Source organism: Neovison vison, chromosome 12, assembly GCF_020171115.1.
Source record: "Neovison vison isolate M4711 chromosome 12, ASM_NN_V1, whole genome shotgun sequence".
Classification (NCBI taxonomy): Eukaryota; Metazoa; Chordata; class Mammalia; order Carnivora; family Mustelidae; genus Neogale; species Neogale vison.
Genome location: NC_058102.1, coordinates 120,982,319 through 120,997,054, shown reverse-complemented (window position 1 = coordinate 120,997,054; position 14,736 = coordinate 120,982,319). Strand labels below are relative to the sequence as shown.

At 36.3% G+C, this 14,736-nt stretch overlaps 1 protein-coding gene across 2 annotated transcripts in view; it reads right to left on the bottom strand.

Annotated features, from left to right (window-relative positions):
* Positions 1-14,736, bottom strand: part of PRPF18 (pre-mRNA processing factor 18) — a 54,723-nt gene that overhangs the window by 15,687 nt on the left and 24,300 nt on the right. Inside the window, exons 2-9 of one of the 2 annotated variants that reach the window (XM_044226815.1) lie at positions 14,481-14,558; positions 14,346-14,372; positions 11,665-11,769; positions 9,446-9,559; positions 4,489-4,635; positions 3,028-3,096; positions 801-941; positions 600-671 (exon numbers count right to left, since the gene is read on the bottom strand). In XM_044226815.1, the coding sequence (XP_044082750.1) occupies positions 600-671; positions 801-941; positions 3,028-3,096; positions 4,489-4,635; positions 9,446-9,559; positions 11,665-11,769; positions 14,346-14,372; positions 14,481-14,558 (753 nt within the window). The remainder of the gene's footprint in view (positions 1-599; positions 672-800; positions 942-3,027; positions 3,097-4,488; positions 4,636-9,445; positions 9,560-11,664; positions 11,770-14,345; positions 14,373-14,480; positions 14,559-14,736) is intronic. The other variant, XM_044226816.1, reaches the window with a different exon arrangement.

Genomic DNA, 14,736 nt, shown 5'->3' with positions numbered 1-14,736 from the left:
GCTCTTTCCCCCTGCCACTGCCTACAAAGACACTGGGGCGGGGTGGGGGGAGTCTTCCCTAACAAGGGGTCTGCTATTGTTGCTGCTCTGAAATGGGTGGGATGAATTCTAGCAGCCTTACTTGGAATATTTTCTCATACAAATATAAAGGGTGGTTAAATTCCATTGTATCATTAATACAATAGTTCAGCTATATTACGGATTAAGTAGGCTTTTATAGCTGGCCTGGGAAACTACATAACATTGTTTCTATGGAAAAATTTGTTCTAAGCCATAATCTTGGACAATCTTTGAAATTCAATCCCATTCATGAAATAAACATTGCCTATATCCAGTTCATGCTCTGAAGAATCTTTACACCTATCGTAAAAATGACTAAAAAACCAATGTGGTCAGGAAAGTTTATTATCGATGCCTAGTAATAAAGCTGACAATGAATTAGAAAATAAAGGTTTTGTTTTGTTTTTTACTACTAATTCATTTCACATTTATTCTTAAAGCTCCTATGGAAAATACTTCCACATCAAATGAACATATTATGCATACACAACCGAGATAAGCTCATAACCATGATATTGATGCACAGCATGGTAATGTACCTTTACATATTCTCTCTGCAACATGAATTTAATAATATCTGTTATGGATTCTTTAATATCAGCAGGAAGATTCTGGAAAAGAAAAGAAAAGTGTAACTATTTATGGAAGCTACTGTGTATAATTACAGACTGCCATTTATACTAACTTTAGATAGTCTTTAAAAAATCAGTTATGTGAAAGCGTTTTTCAAGGAACCTTACCCTTTTCCGTAGCTTTCTGAAAAGGGGTCTGAGATAGGACTCGGTTTGTTTTTGAGTAGCACTGTTCAGTTTGCCCTGCACACTGCGCTTCACGTAATCTTCTCGGGCATTCAATTCTTTAGCCCAAACACCAAGAAGAAACTGTTGAAAGAATGGGTAAATTTAGACTATGATGCCCCCCAGTGGTTCAAAAGGTTTAAAAGTTCTCTAACACACTCAACAATGTATTATCATCTTTAAAGTAAATTTTTTTCTAATTAAAATAGCATCAATATTTAACTGATGAACTATTTGTGCTTATTTTGTCATATATGATATGAGTGTTTGTAGTGCTTAACAAGTCACTAACTTCCCTATTCTATATTTACATACATATATATTCATTCCTAATGCAAACAATTTCCTGCTAACAACCATCAAATTTCAAATTTCATAGCTAACTTTGACAGAAATAAACTTTTACTCCTATTTCTACTAAAATTCAACCCACCTAGATTCATTTGCCATAATACCTACTGTGCTGTGATACTTAATCTTCCAAGTATGTTGCTGTGCTCTAGGCACACCCCATGGACGCTGCAGGACTGGTTCCACACTACCGGAATAATAAAGCAAGTATCACAGCAAAGTGAGTCAAATGAATTTTTTAGTTTCCTAATGTATATAAAAGTTATAGTAATGGAGTCTATTAAGTGTATGATAGCACTATGTCTTAAAGAAATGTATATACCTTAACTAAAGAATACTTCATTGCTGGGGCACCTGGGTGGCTCGGTTGGTTAAGCATCTGACTCTTGATTTCAGCTCAGGTCTATTCTCAGGGTCATGAGACTGAAATTGGGCCCCTGCATCAGGCTCTGCACTGGGCATGGAGCCTCCCTGAGATTCTCTCTCTTCCTCTCCCCTTCCCCCCTTAAAAAACACTTTTATTGCTAAAACATGCTAATCATCATCTGAGCTTTCATGTCCTAATCACTGGTCACAATTAACCATGACAAATATAGTAACAATGAAAAAGTCTGAAATACCGCAAGAATCACCAAAATGTGACACAGAGATACAAAGTGAACCAATGCTACTAGAAAAACAGTGCCAGTACACTTGTTCCACACATGGCTGCCACAAACCATCCATTTATAGGAAAACAAAAAGAACACACAACAACAACAAAATCACCAAATAAAACAGCATTATCAACAAAGCACAATAAAACCAAGCACTATAAAGTGGGGTACACCTCTATTTGGACTTTCTGCTTTCGGTAGTAGGGACGATTTAAATACTCCCACTAAAGCACGTCACTAAAGGAGAAAGAAGGAAAACAAAGAACAGAAAGAAACTATAACCCCTCCTCCTGGCCCTGGAAAACCACCCTGGGGCCCCCTGGGTTCAAACACATCAAGAGCACCATTCCTAGAGGCACATACACAGGGAAGGTGGCGGAGGACATATCCCCCTAGTGGCATTACCTATGGGTAACCCTGTAAGGAGAGGCTGTCACTCAGAGAGGAAAATTATAGTTCACACTAGTTCCCAAGCTTATCTAATTCCATACCATATCTTCAATAGACTGAGAATCTTGATGACTAATATGCTGTATTTAAACTGTTAATATAAATAAAAGCACTTCCTACATTTTAATCTCTTGGCCTGAACACAAATGGTTTGTGAATAAATGCTAAAATGAATCTGGCATTTGCACACACTCTACCTAAACCAGTAAAGCAAGAAATGCTGAGGAGAAAGATGGACTGAACTCATCACAGCAGGGATACGCAGCTATCTGCAGAACTGAGAAAACGAACAGTCTCTGAAAGGTTGCTGATGGGTTTGCCTTTTTCCACCGCCAAGGTCTTCCCACCTCCTTCCTCTCCCTACTGTCATCACCACTCATAAAAGCTTCTGGAATACTCCCCTCACCGCACTCTCTCCTGGAATGTTTTTTAAAAATTTTAAAATCCCCCAACTTCTTGTTCATTCCACTACTGTGACTCTTTTCTGTGTGTTTACATTGACAAGTCAGTTTTAAAGTGCTGCAGTGAAGTAAATATATGTCTCCTTTGATTAACCTCCAAATGCCAGTGCACAGCAATATCATAAACTGTGTACATGCAAAACGTGTTTATTGAGGGATTTCCTTTCCAGTCCTTAACCCTTAAATCATCCAAAAATTAAACAACAGTTTTTAACCAACCCAAATGTCCTTTCCTAGGCCAAAAGTACATACCTTAAGGAACTTGGTAATGATGTCCATGTCCTTATGATCATCGCCTTTTCCTAAAGACTCTCCCAATGCCTGCAGAAAAACAACGCTTCTGTTCATTAGTGAAGACCAACAGTTGAATAGTCATTCTCAACACCAGTCTGAACATGGATATTTATTATATATACTAATTTCTATTTTTAAAAAGCCCAAAGGAACTTCTAGGTAAGTTAAAAAAGAAGAAAACACCAATCTGTCATTGAAATTTAGACAGGAAGGTATCTTTTATCAATCAAAAGACAAAAAAGGGGGGGAGGAGCTTAGGGAACTAGTGGATAAATTTCTTTTTAAGGGAATAGAAATGTTCTAGAATTAGGTCATGATGATGGCTGCAACAACCTGTGAATATACTAAAAACCAGTGAACTGTACATTTTAAATGGCTAAGTTGTAAAGTGAGTATCTGAATAAAGCTATTTAAGAAAAAAGCCAGAAATGGTTGCTCATACTATTTCTGTCAAATTTAGGATCTACAGAGAGGTGCTGGGGGGGTGGGAGGAGGGCCACAATTAAAACAACTATGATCTCACAAAGTGCGCAGCCAGAAATGAAAAGAAACAGAAAAATAACAGTTTCTGTTTATTAAGCAGCAGCTTTCAACTAAGCCATAATTTCTGCTCGAGCAAGATATTCAGATAGTATAACATGGATTTTTAATTAGGATTACATTTATCATTCCACATTCAACACATTGGCAAAAATTAAAAAGCAAGATACTGCCAAGTGTTGGCAGTGCTGTGGGAATAAAAGGCACGCACACACTTTTGATGGGGGTGCAGACTGGTATAGCCATTCTAGAGAGCACCATGACAGTACTTGGACAAGTTACACATAGATAAATCCAGCCATCCTGCTTCTGAGTCCACAGGGGTTACGTACAAGACTATTCATCACAAAGCTGTTTGTAGTAATAGGGAGCTGGGAGAAATCCAGCTCTCATTACAAGGGAACAAAAAGTAAAAGGCAGTGAATGCCATAAAGTAGGAAATGCTATGCAGCAGTTAAAATCAAAGGTTCAGATATACATAAAGCATCAAAGAAGGATCTTAACTATAGTTCCAAATGGAAAAAAAAAAAACATTTAAAAGAAAATTTTCACAGTATCGTATCATTTATGTATATTAAAAACATAAGCATACAAAATACTACTGGCTTTACAAAGACCCCCAACAAGTAAGAGGATGCACATCAAATATGTCAGAATGATTACTTCTGAAGGCAGGAAGTAGGATAATGTGAGTGGAGAATGAGGAAAGAGGGAGTGAATAAATAAAAGCAAGAAATTTGTTATAAAAAGGACCTTTGTAATGACCACAGCCCATAGTAGCATGCTCTGAATTGAACAACACGATCAAATCAAGAATCATCTGCCCCAGGAAATGAAGGATGTGATGGGGAAATGAGATCAGGTGGGTGTAAAGATTACCTCTAACTCTTCAATTGTGGTGTTTTCTTCATGAACTTTCAAATCATTCTGTGTGTCTTCCTCTCCAGGTTCCTGACCACCCACAAGCTCATTGAGGTACTGCTGGTCAATCTTATCCAAAGCTGCTTTCAAATCATTCCTCAATCCCTGAGAAAGGTGAAAAATTACACATACTACGGAATTTCACTCATGTTTCCCTTTTGATTTTTCACTACTGGTAAGTTCAGTTCATTTTTTTCCTCCACAGGAGTTAAGAGCGTAGTAAAACTAGAGACTTGAGTAAGATTTCAATTTATTATGCAGCTATCATCATTGCCCAAAGTTAAATATAATGAACATATTTAAATTTAAAAGAATGTATGCACAAAACTACTCTGGTCAGAAAAATAAAACATAAGTGATGAGAATATTCATAGATGCTGAACAAGTGTCCAGGTCTCCACTCAAGCCCTCAACCATTTTCCCAGTTTACTTAAAATGTCTAACCTCACTGCAACAACTCTGAATTGCCTTAACATTCAGCAAAGTCAGTTGCATGAAGATAGCGTCTTATCTATATCCTAGGCTTTCACCAGGTTTCTAATAAACCAGAAAATTCCACATTCTATTCACATCCAGTTTGTGACCATTCGATAAAAACAGAAGAAGCCTTAAATCTGGACCCATTCCTTACACCACATACAAAAACTAACTCAAAATGGATCAAAGATGTACATTTAAGAGCTCAATCTATAAAACTCCCAGAGGACAATACATGGGGAAAGCTTCATGATATTGGATTTGGCAATCATTTCTTGGATGCAAGACCAAAGGCACAGGCAAACACACACACACACACACACACACACACACACACACACAAAACCCAGAAGAACAAAATAGGTACATGCTGGACTTCATCAAAATTAAAAACTTTTCTGCAAAGATACTATCAACAGAGTGAAAAGATAACCAGTGGAATGGGAGAAGTATTTGCAAGTCACTAACTGATAATGACTGATATCCAGAATATACAAAGAACTGCTCCAAAATAACACCAAAAAAAACACTAAAAATGGCAAAAGTCTTGAATAGAAGACCACACATAAAATGCCAATAAGCAAATGAAAAGATGTTTAACATCACTAGTCATTAGGGGAATGCAAATTAAAACCACAATAAGGGGATGCCTGGGTGGCTCAGTCATTTAAGCATCTGCTTTGACAGGCGCCCCCCTACCCTGCCCCGCATTGGGCTCTTCTCCCAGGGAGTCTGCTTCTCCCTCTCCCTCTGCCCCTTCCCACTGCTCATGCTCTCTCTCTCTCAAATAAATAAAAATCTTAAAACACACACACACACAGCACACAAACATTAAGATACCACTTCAAATCCATCAGGATGGCTATGATCAAAAATAACAGGAAGTAGTAAGTGCTGGCTAGGATGTGGAGAAATGGAACTCTTCATTGCTGGAAATGTAAAATGGTACAGCTGCTGGGAAAGTGTATGGCAATCACCTCAAAAATTTACATGCACCCACACCAAGACATATTCTAATTAAAATATCACAAGGTAAAGACAAGGAGAGAATACTAAAAGCAGCAAAAGAAAAACCATCTGTTGTGTACCTATCAGCAGATTTTTCAGCAGAAATTCTGCAGGACAAAAGGGGGGGGTAGAGCATAATATATTCAAAGTGTTACAAGAAAAAACTTCCAACCAAGAAAACTCTACCTCACAAAGTCATCATTCAGAATTGGAGGAGAGAATCTCCCAGACACACAAAACTAAATGAGTTCATCGCCACTAAACCAGCCTTACAAAAATGTTAAGGGGCCTTCTTTAAGCTGTAAAGGGGGCTAATTAGTAACAACATATGAAAGTATAAATCTCACTGGAATAGGTAAATATATAGTAAAGATAGTAGATTAATCACTTATAAAGACGAAAAAAGTAAAAAAAAAAAAAAAACTATAATCATTAAACTAAAGGATACACAAGAAAAACATGTAAAATGTGACTAAGACGTGGCCGGGAGGCGTAAACAGGGAGAGCTTTGGAACGCATTCACCCTTACGTTATCATCTTCAAATAGTCTGTTTCAACTATAAAATAAGTCACTGGGATGTAATGCACAGCATGGTGACCACAGTTAATACTGCACTGTGTACTTAAAAATTGGTAGGAATAGATCTTTTTAAGACTTTTTATTTATTTATTTGACAAACAGAGAACACAAGTAGGCAGAGAGTCAGGCAGTGGGGAAAGGGGTGGGAAACAGACTCTCTGCTGAGCAGAGCGCCAGATGTGGGGCTCGATCCCAGGACCCTGGGATCATGACCTGAGCTGAAGGCAGAGGCTTAACCCACTGAGCCACCCAGGTGCCCCGATAAGAGTAGATCTTAAAGGTCCTTACCACAAGCAAAAAAAATTTGTAACTATGTATGGTGACAAATATTAACTACACTTATTGTGGGGATCATTTCACAAAACACACTAATATCAAATCACTAAGCTATACATCTGAAACTAATGTATGTAATATATCAATTATACCTCAATTTTTAAAAAATTTACAAATAAGCTCTTTGATACCTGGGAAAAGCTTTAGAAGATTAAAATATGGCAGGTTGTAATAAATTAATATTAATAACCAGAAAAATTTTCAAGGAACGAAACATGACTAGTAGAAAAATTATATCACATACTAATTGAATAGTTCGCATTAGTATTTTAATACTATCTCTTTTTTTAAAACATTTTATTTATTTATTTGACAGAGAGAGATCACAAGTAGGCAGAAGCAGGCAGAGAGAGGAGGAAGCAGGCTCCCTGCCAAGCAGAGAGCCCAATGTGGGGCTCAATCCCAGGACCCTGAGATCATGACCTGAGCCAAGGCAGAGGCTTTACCCACTGAGCCACCCAGGTGCCCCTTAATACTATCTTTTGATAAAGGAATTCAGGATATAGAAAAGAAATAAATGTTGGTAAAAATTAACCATTATAAAAACCACTAATTCTAAGAATTTCAACAGGTCTGAAAATTTTTCAAAAAATTGCTGTGAACATTAGAGCAGGTGAATGTTTTTATTCATTTATGCTTAAAAGAAAGAAGCTAAACAGAATGACTGTAGAATCCACCAAGTCTGCATCTCAGGTATACAAAAAAGAAGTGAAAGCAGGGACTCAAACAGGTATTTGTAAACCTCTGTTGGAAGCAGGATTATTCACAATAGCTAAAAGGTAGCAACAACTCAAATGTCCATCAAAGCTGAATGGATAAACAAAATGAGATCCATATGAACAAGAGAGTATTAATTCAGCCTTAAAAAGGAAGGAAATTCTGACCTACACTATCACATAGATGAACCTCTATGGTATTATGCAGTTGGAAGGCCAGTCCAAGGGACCCTTTGATGACCTTGGCCAACAGTCCACATCAGACTGCAATCACATGGGAGACTCCAAGCAAAAAAAAATGTCCAGTGCACCCCCAATCAAACCACAGAACCCTAACTGATAAAATAAATTATCTTAAGTTACTAAGTTTCAGGGCGGTTCATTACAGGCACAGAGGACTGAAAAAGATTTTACAGTAAATTGATTGAAGCTCCTCAGTTTTGGAGTGGCATGTTACACAGCATAGATCACACACCTGTCTCTAAGTAACTGGTAGAGCAAACAGGTAAGTTATTAAGGCCACAGAAGATCTGAACAACACTACTGTAACTGACATTTACCCAACGTATAAAAGACATTTTTTTTTAGTAGCCTATGGAATATTCACCAAGACAGACCATCTGCTGAGCTATAAGACCAGATCAAAGCCCTAAGAGCTATAACTATTAAGCTTTTAGAGAAAATAAAGAGAATCTCTTTAAAACCTTGGGATAAGCAAATATTTCTTCAGAAAAACACCAAAAGCGATAACCATTAAAAAAGCGGAGTTCATCAAAATTTAAATTTGCCCAGCAAAAGACACCATGAAAAGAACAGGTAAGCCAAAGACAAGCAGAAAATAGTAACAAACCATGTATCTGTACATCTAAGGGCTTGTATTCAGAATATACAAAGAACTCCTACAATTCAAAAATAAAAGGGCAAACAACCAACTAAAACATGAACAAAAGGTTTTAACATGCACTGCCCAGAGAAATGTATGGGCAGTAAGTCTAAGGAAAGATGTTCATTACAGTTAGTTAACAGGAGGCTGTGAACAGAACCGCAAGGAAATACTACTACACATACAAGAGAACGGTTACAATTTAAAAGACTTAAAATAACAAATACTGATGACATTTGCAAACACCTGGCATTTCTTAAAAACTAAAGCACACATTTACTCATTATTAAGCAATTCTTCTTCAGGTACTTACTAAGAGACAGAACATATTTACCAAAGACAAGTAACACATGTCCCAAGCAGACCTGTTTAAAAATGTTCATAGCAATGTTATTCATAACAGCCCAAAGGTGGAAACAAATGGTAGGATATTCAGGCAACTATCACCAGCAATGAAAAGGAACGAACTAACAATTTCTGCAGAAACAGTCTTTTTAAAAATATGCTCAGCAGAAGAAGCCAGACATACTTTCATGGCTCCATCTATATGAAATGCAGAACAAGCAAAATTAATCTACAGTGATAGAATTTTAAAAGGCGTTGGCTCAGGCATTGAGAAGAAGGAATAGGACTGGCTAAGAAGGGGCACTGGACACAAAAATGAGTGGTGAAAACCTTCTCTATCTTCCTAAGGGTGGTGGTTACATGCCTGGAGTGGATTTGTCAAAATGCACTGAGCTGTATGCTTAAGATAGGTGCTTTTTTAAAGAATTAAAGAAAACTTACATTCAGCAGCTATAATCTGGCAACTTTACTTTTTCATCTTTGGCTAAAATAATGCAGTAACTCAAACTCCATACTATTCTTGTTTATGTGGTACAGTGAGCTTTCTCAAGTTTTGTTCTGACTTCTTACCTTGTTAACTTCTGGTGTGAGGATCTCTATTTTTCTTAAACGTTGAAAAGCATCATAATCAGTTTCTCCGAATAGTCTGATTGGTTCTCCTCTTTCTCTCAATCTTCTGATAACCTTAAGAAGTAATAACAATAATAGTAATTCCAGTGTTTGGAGAAATAGTAATTCCTTCCTTAAGTGATAAAATACTTATTTTGAAATGTAGACAGAAAAAGTCAGTTGTGTTTGTTTTTTCTTTAATTTTCCATGAATGGATACAAAGAGTTACTGTCACACTTTAAAAAAAAAAAAAAAACCCTACCATATTTAAGGTCCTTTGGCTGACTGTTTCAGCAAAGGCTCCATCTGTATAACAGAATACCTAAGAAAAGCATTAAGATGGAAGGGAATGGTAACTTTTACATACTTTTATTTATATAGAAGGAAAATACACTCCAGAATCAGCTGATAACTCACAGACCATGGCCAAGACTACATGAAAACCAAACACTTACCTCCCAGAAGAGAAGTGAGTAATGATCAGGGGAGGGCACAGGGCAGGCTTTTGAGGGACTGAAAATATTGTGTCTTAACTTGGGTGATGGTCAATGGTGTCTGTTTGAGAATCTTCCATATATTGCACATGCATGTTTTGTGTGTTATTTGTATATACGTTCCATTTCATAAGAAAAAATTGTAACTGAGAAAAATAAAGGTTGATCCAAAATGTTTTTTAAGTACCAAGAACTTTATCTGGAAACATAAATAGTAGCACAGAAACCACTAGTCGCTCCCACTGAATTAACCGAAGCTCGGTATTCAAAAGCAGCTTAAGAGGCCATCTGGTGCTACCTCCCATCAACGCAGAAATGACCTCAAATGCACCTCTACGAGGTCTGCGACTGACCAATGACAGGGACCACATCTCTTATGCAATAGGCCATACCAGTTTGGGACAGATAGCTTTTACTTCTCACACTCAACTAAAATCTCTCTGCCTCAAAATTCTGCCTATTTATCTCATTTCTACTCTATGAAACCACAGAAGATATAAAATTTTTTCAAAATTATAGCTGCTGTCAATGGATTTTTTTTTTTTAAGGTCTCCAATATTCTCTTCAGGCTCGGTATTCCAAAATCCTTCATCTGACTCCCATGATAGCGTTTAGGGTCAGCCATCCTTTCTTTCCTCCCTTTCCTTCTCTTCCAAGTTCATTTTTGTTTGGTTCCCTCCCTCCCTGTATAGTATGTAATCTTCGTGTCACAGGAGTATACTGAAATTTTTGTGGTTTTTGGCTTTTTCAGAAAAGTAACAGTTGATATTGACAGTTGATTTTTTTTTTTCCAGAAAAAAACAGTAGATATTTTTTTTCAGAAAAGTAACAGTTGATATTGACCCAAGTACAGACGAACACTGCAGTGAAGAGTACAAACTGGGGCAACTTGTCTACAGACCCCTGTAGTGATATGTACCCGAGCAACAGAAACGCACAGTCTTTAGTCAACAGACTCCAGAAATTGTGCTTTTCACAAATTTTCCTAAGGGAACAATCATGTTAGCATGCATGTAATGACATCTGTATAAAAATGTTCATCTCAGTAGGATTTATAATAGGGAAATCCTGAAACAATCTAACTGACCATTACTGTTTTTTAAAATAATAATAGGTTTTTAAAATATTATGGGAAACTATATAGTCATAAAAAATTATACAGATCTGTGTTTTGACCTAGAGTGAGGTATTGTTACAAAATGTGTATTTAAAATAATTTAGACAAATAATCTATGTATAATTATTTTAAAAATATATATCGGAACAATGTGTTTAATTTTTGAAGTTTAGAAAAATATATTCTTTTAAAACTTTAAGAGTATGAAGAAAAGCAGAGATTGGCTCAGTGGATTAAGCATCTGTCTTTGGCTCGGGTCATGATCTCAGGGCCCTGGGATAGAGCGCCCAAGTCCCTATCTCAGGAGGGCGTCTGCTTCTCCCCTCTCCCTTTATCTCTGTCCCTCTCCCATGTTCTTGTGCATGCAATCTCTCTCTCTTTAAAAAAAAAAAGGGGGGCAGAGATTTAGAATCTCAAGAAGGAAACTGGCTAGCTGCACATTATTTTAGTTCAGCCAGACATGTTATATAGGCAATAATGACACAAGCTTACTGGAAAGAACGGAAGATAAATGGAAAAAAAAAAAATCTCCAGATCATTTGCAATCAAACACTTATATATAAACTTACCTCTTGCCTAGAAAGAGTCATGGGTAACTTTTCCTCTGCCAGTTCAAGTTCTAGCACTGGATTTGAAGAAGTTAATGGTTTCTGGTCCTCCTCCTTTGGCTGTATCTGTATAAATAGCCAAAAGAATTAAATTCAGGTTTTTAAAGTATAATACAGCTAATATTTATCATTCTGTGCATTAGTTGGTAATGGAAATTAAACATGTTTCAAATATTCCAGGTTTTCTAAATGTTCCACCAAGGAAAAAGCTTCTAAATAAATGGACATGCTTTTGAAAACTCATAAAATGCCTCCATTTTAGGGACACAAGTAGCAAACATGCACACAGGAGACAGCATTCTTGCTACTGAAAAGTGACAGAAATATAATGGTTTCCAAAATCAAAAACTTTTAAAAGGGCTGTAATTTAGACACCTCCCTCCCTAGACTCTTAAGAATTTTACTTTTTTCTTAAAAACAATCAATTGGCTTCTCTTCTTTGAGAAAATTATCTGACAGGGTTAAAACCCAGATCCTTGCTCTGGGTTTTAAATGAAGACCCCAAAAAAACTGCTTTCTAAGAAACCCATGATGCTTCAAGCTCCTGTTTATTTCCTACCCTCCTTTTTGAAAAGCAGGATTCCAAGTGCACTGAAATCACTGCTGGACATGTAGAAACACTCCCAAGCTACAGAGATCTGCCCCCAAACTGTGCTATGAACCCCAGGGAAATAACAGCACCACAGCATCAACAACAGCTCTAGCACCTTCCCACTCATCCACACAGAGTGGACATTCTTGTGTACAGGGACCTGCAGGGGGAAAAATCTCTTCATGTGCTTTCTTGAGTCTGCTGCCCAGCTCACAGTTTAGGAAAATGAAGTTCAGCAATTTATAAGGCCTGTGGCGTGTGTGGTCTGTAAAAACACGGTTTTCCATCTGATCATGAGACTAATCTAAAATGCCAAAAGAAGATTAAATCAATAAATAAATAAAAGGTCAACATTAAGGGAAAAAAAGCAATTAAGAAAGGCTATATGGTTAAAATTATATCATTTCTAATTCTGTAGTTAAGGGTTCAAGGTTATATTAACTGGTACAGACAGAAAACTGAAGAAAAAACTAAACTTCCAGATTTTTCACAAACCACATCAGCCTCAAGCCTCATAAATGGTAACTAGTTTTCATAAAGGAATAAAGGTAACACGTGCTGTATTTTCATTATTACCAAAAAGGAAATATTAAACGTGTTTTAGAAAACCCTTTCTTTTTAAGCATAAAAACAGGTATTTCTCCCAAACTCTGAGGATGAAAAGCATTTTTAATTATAGAATGCCAGCTCATCACTTGTAGGAAAAAAAAAATCGAAGACATGTTGTCAGCAGGACTCCATGTTGTAATCAATAACTTTACAATAGTGATTTTGCTTCAGTGCTTGCTTCGCTCTGAATCAACAAGTACCAACACATCACTGAAGCAATCTGAACAATGCAAAACTGACTGTTTTAAATTATTTCCCTACCTTACCAAAAAGTGGAAAAGGTTCAAATTTAGGAATGGGGGAAAGCAACAAGTCAGTAGACTAAACCAATGATTCTAATTCCAGATCATTCCAGATCAAGTGTCAATTAGACAACAATGGGTAAGCAAAAGAATTCTTATTAGTATCTATTTGATGGCTATTTACATGAATTACGTTTTAACTTCCTAAACTGGAAACAAATGAAACCAATATATTTATGGGAAATACAAAATACAAATGCAAACTTTCGTATTTTAGAAATCTATCAGAAATGTAAAACTACATTAACACTTGCCCTCTGCCATACTACAAGACAAAATCAAATGCATATACATACCATTTGCATTCCTCATGCTTCCGTCTAGAAATGCTTTGCTAGATTAATTTCTAGAACTTTCCCCATCACATGCACAAGAATATTATATTATACACATTTCACGAGCAAAAAGTTGATATCAAATTTATGATCCGGCAAAAATATTTCAACAGAACTGCTAAGTATTGTTAAAACAATTTTTAAAAAAATTATCACACTAGATATTGTCTTCTTTTAAAATAATTTAAACAGAACTTCACCTCATAACATTTAACCCCTCCCAATAAAAATGCCAAAATATTATTCAACTAGGATAATAGTTGAATAGGGTAATAATAGGGGACCTTAAGGATACTTTTAGTTATGCTTCAAAAATACAGTCTTCCAGACAACTCACTTGTTTCTAACAAATATTTCTATACATTTTCTATACAATAGACAAGCAGTGTTTCAAATGTGGTACCTTATTACACAAAAGCATATAAATGTATGACTTACTATCTCAGACAGAGGTACTTAGGGCCAAAAGGAACCAACAATGCAAACAAAAAGAATGGCTTAAAATATTCAAGTGAAAGTGGGGAAAATACCACTGGTAACACCTCGGTGGTTGAATAAATAAAATGTTTTGAAACCCTTCAGAATAGACTTTTATTGGGAGAGGTGAGGAAAGGCGTGGTGGTGGTGATGAAGATGAGGCAGTATCAGATCCAGGAATTGAAAGAAAAAAAAAAAATTCAAGCTTTGATCTCAAGCCACTTCATGCTGTCCACAAAAAGCCAAACCATTCCAAGCCAAAAAGTCATGCATGTATTTTCCTGAATTCAAGATTAAAAAAAGAAAAGAAAAGAAAAAAGCTCATACCTCTCCAGATGGCTTCTCATTTATAGGCTAATGTATAACATTGATAAAGTGAACAGAGATCAATAATTTTATCACTTTAACAGCTATAAAAATTTAAACTCAAATATACAATAACATAAAATCAAGCAGTCATACCTTGTAGCCACATCTTTCAAAATATGCTTCCTCTTCTTTTTTTGCAAGTTCACTACGCTTGAAATACTTTCTATTTTCCTATTGAAGAAAGAAGTACATTAATAGGTCCCTGGGGAAAAAATTTCATGTTCTACCATCAACCTAAAAACACTTTTCAGTTTTTCAAGAGTATGGTCAAGTTTGATTCTACAGAGATTATACTGATTTCTTGAACATGGCATCTGTCCTCTACCCCACTCTAAATATGAAGTATTTT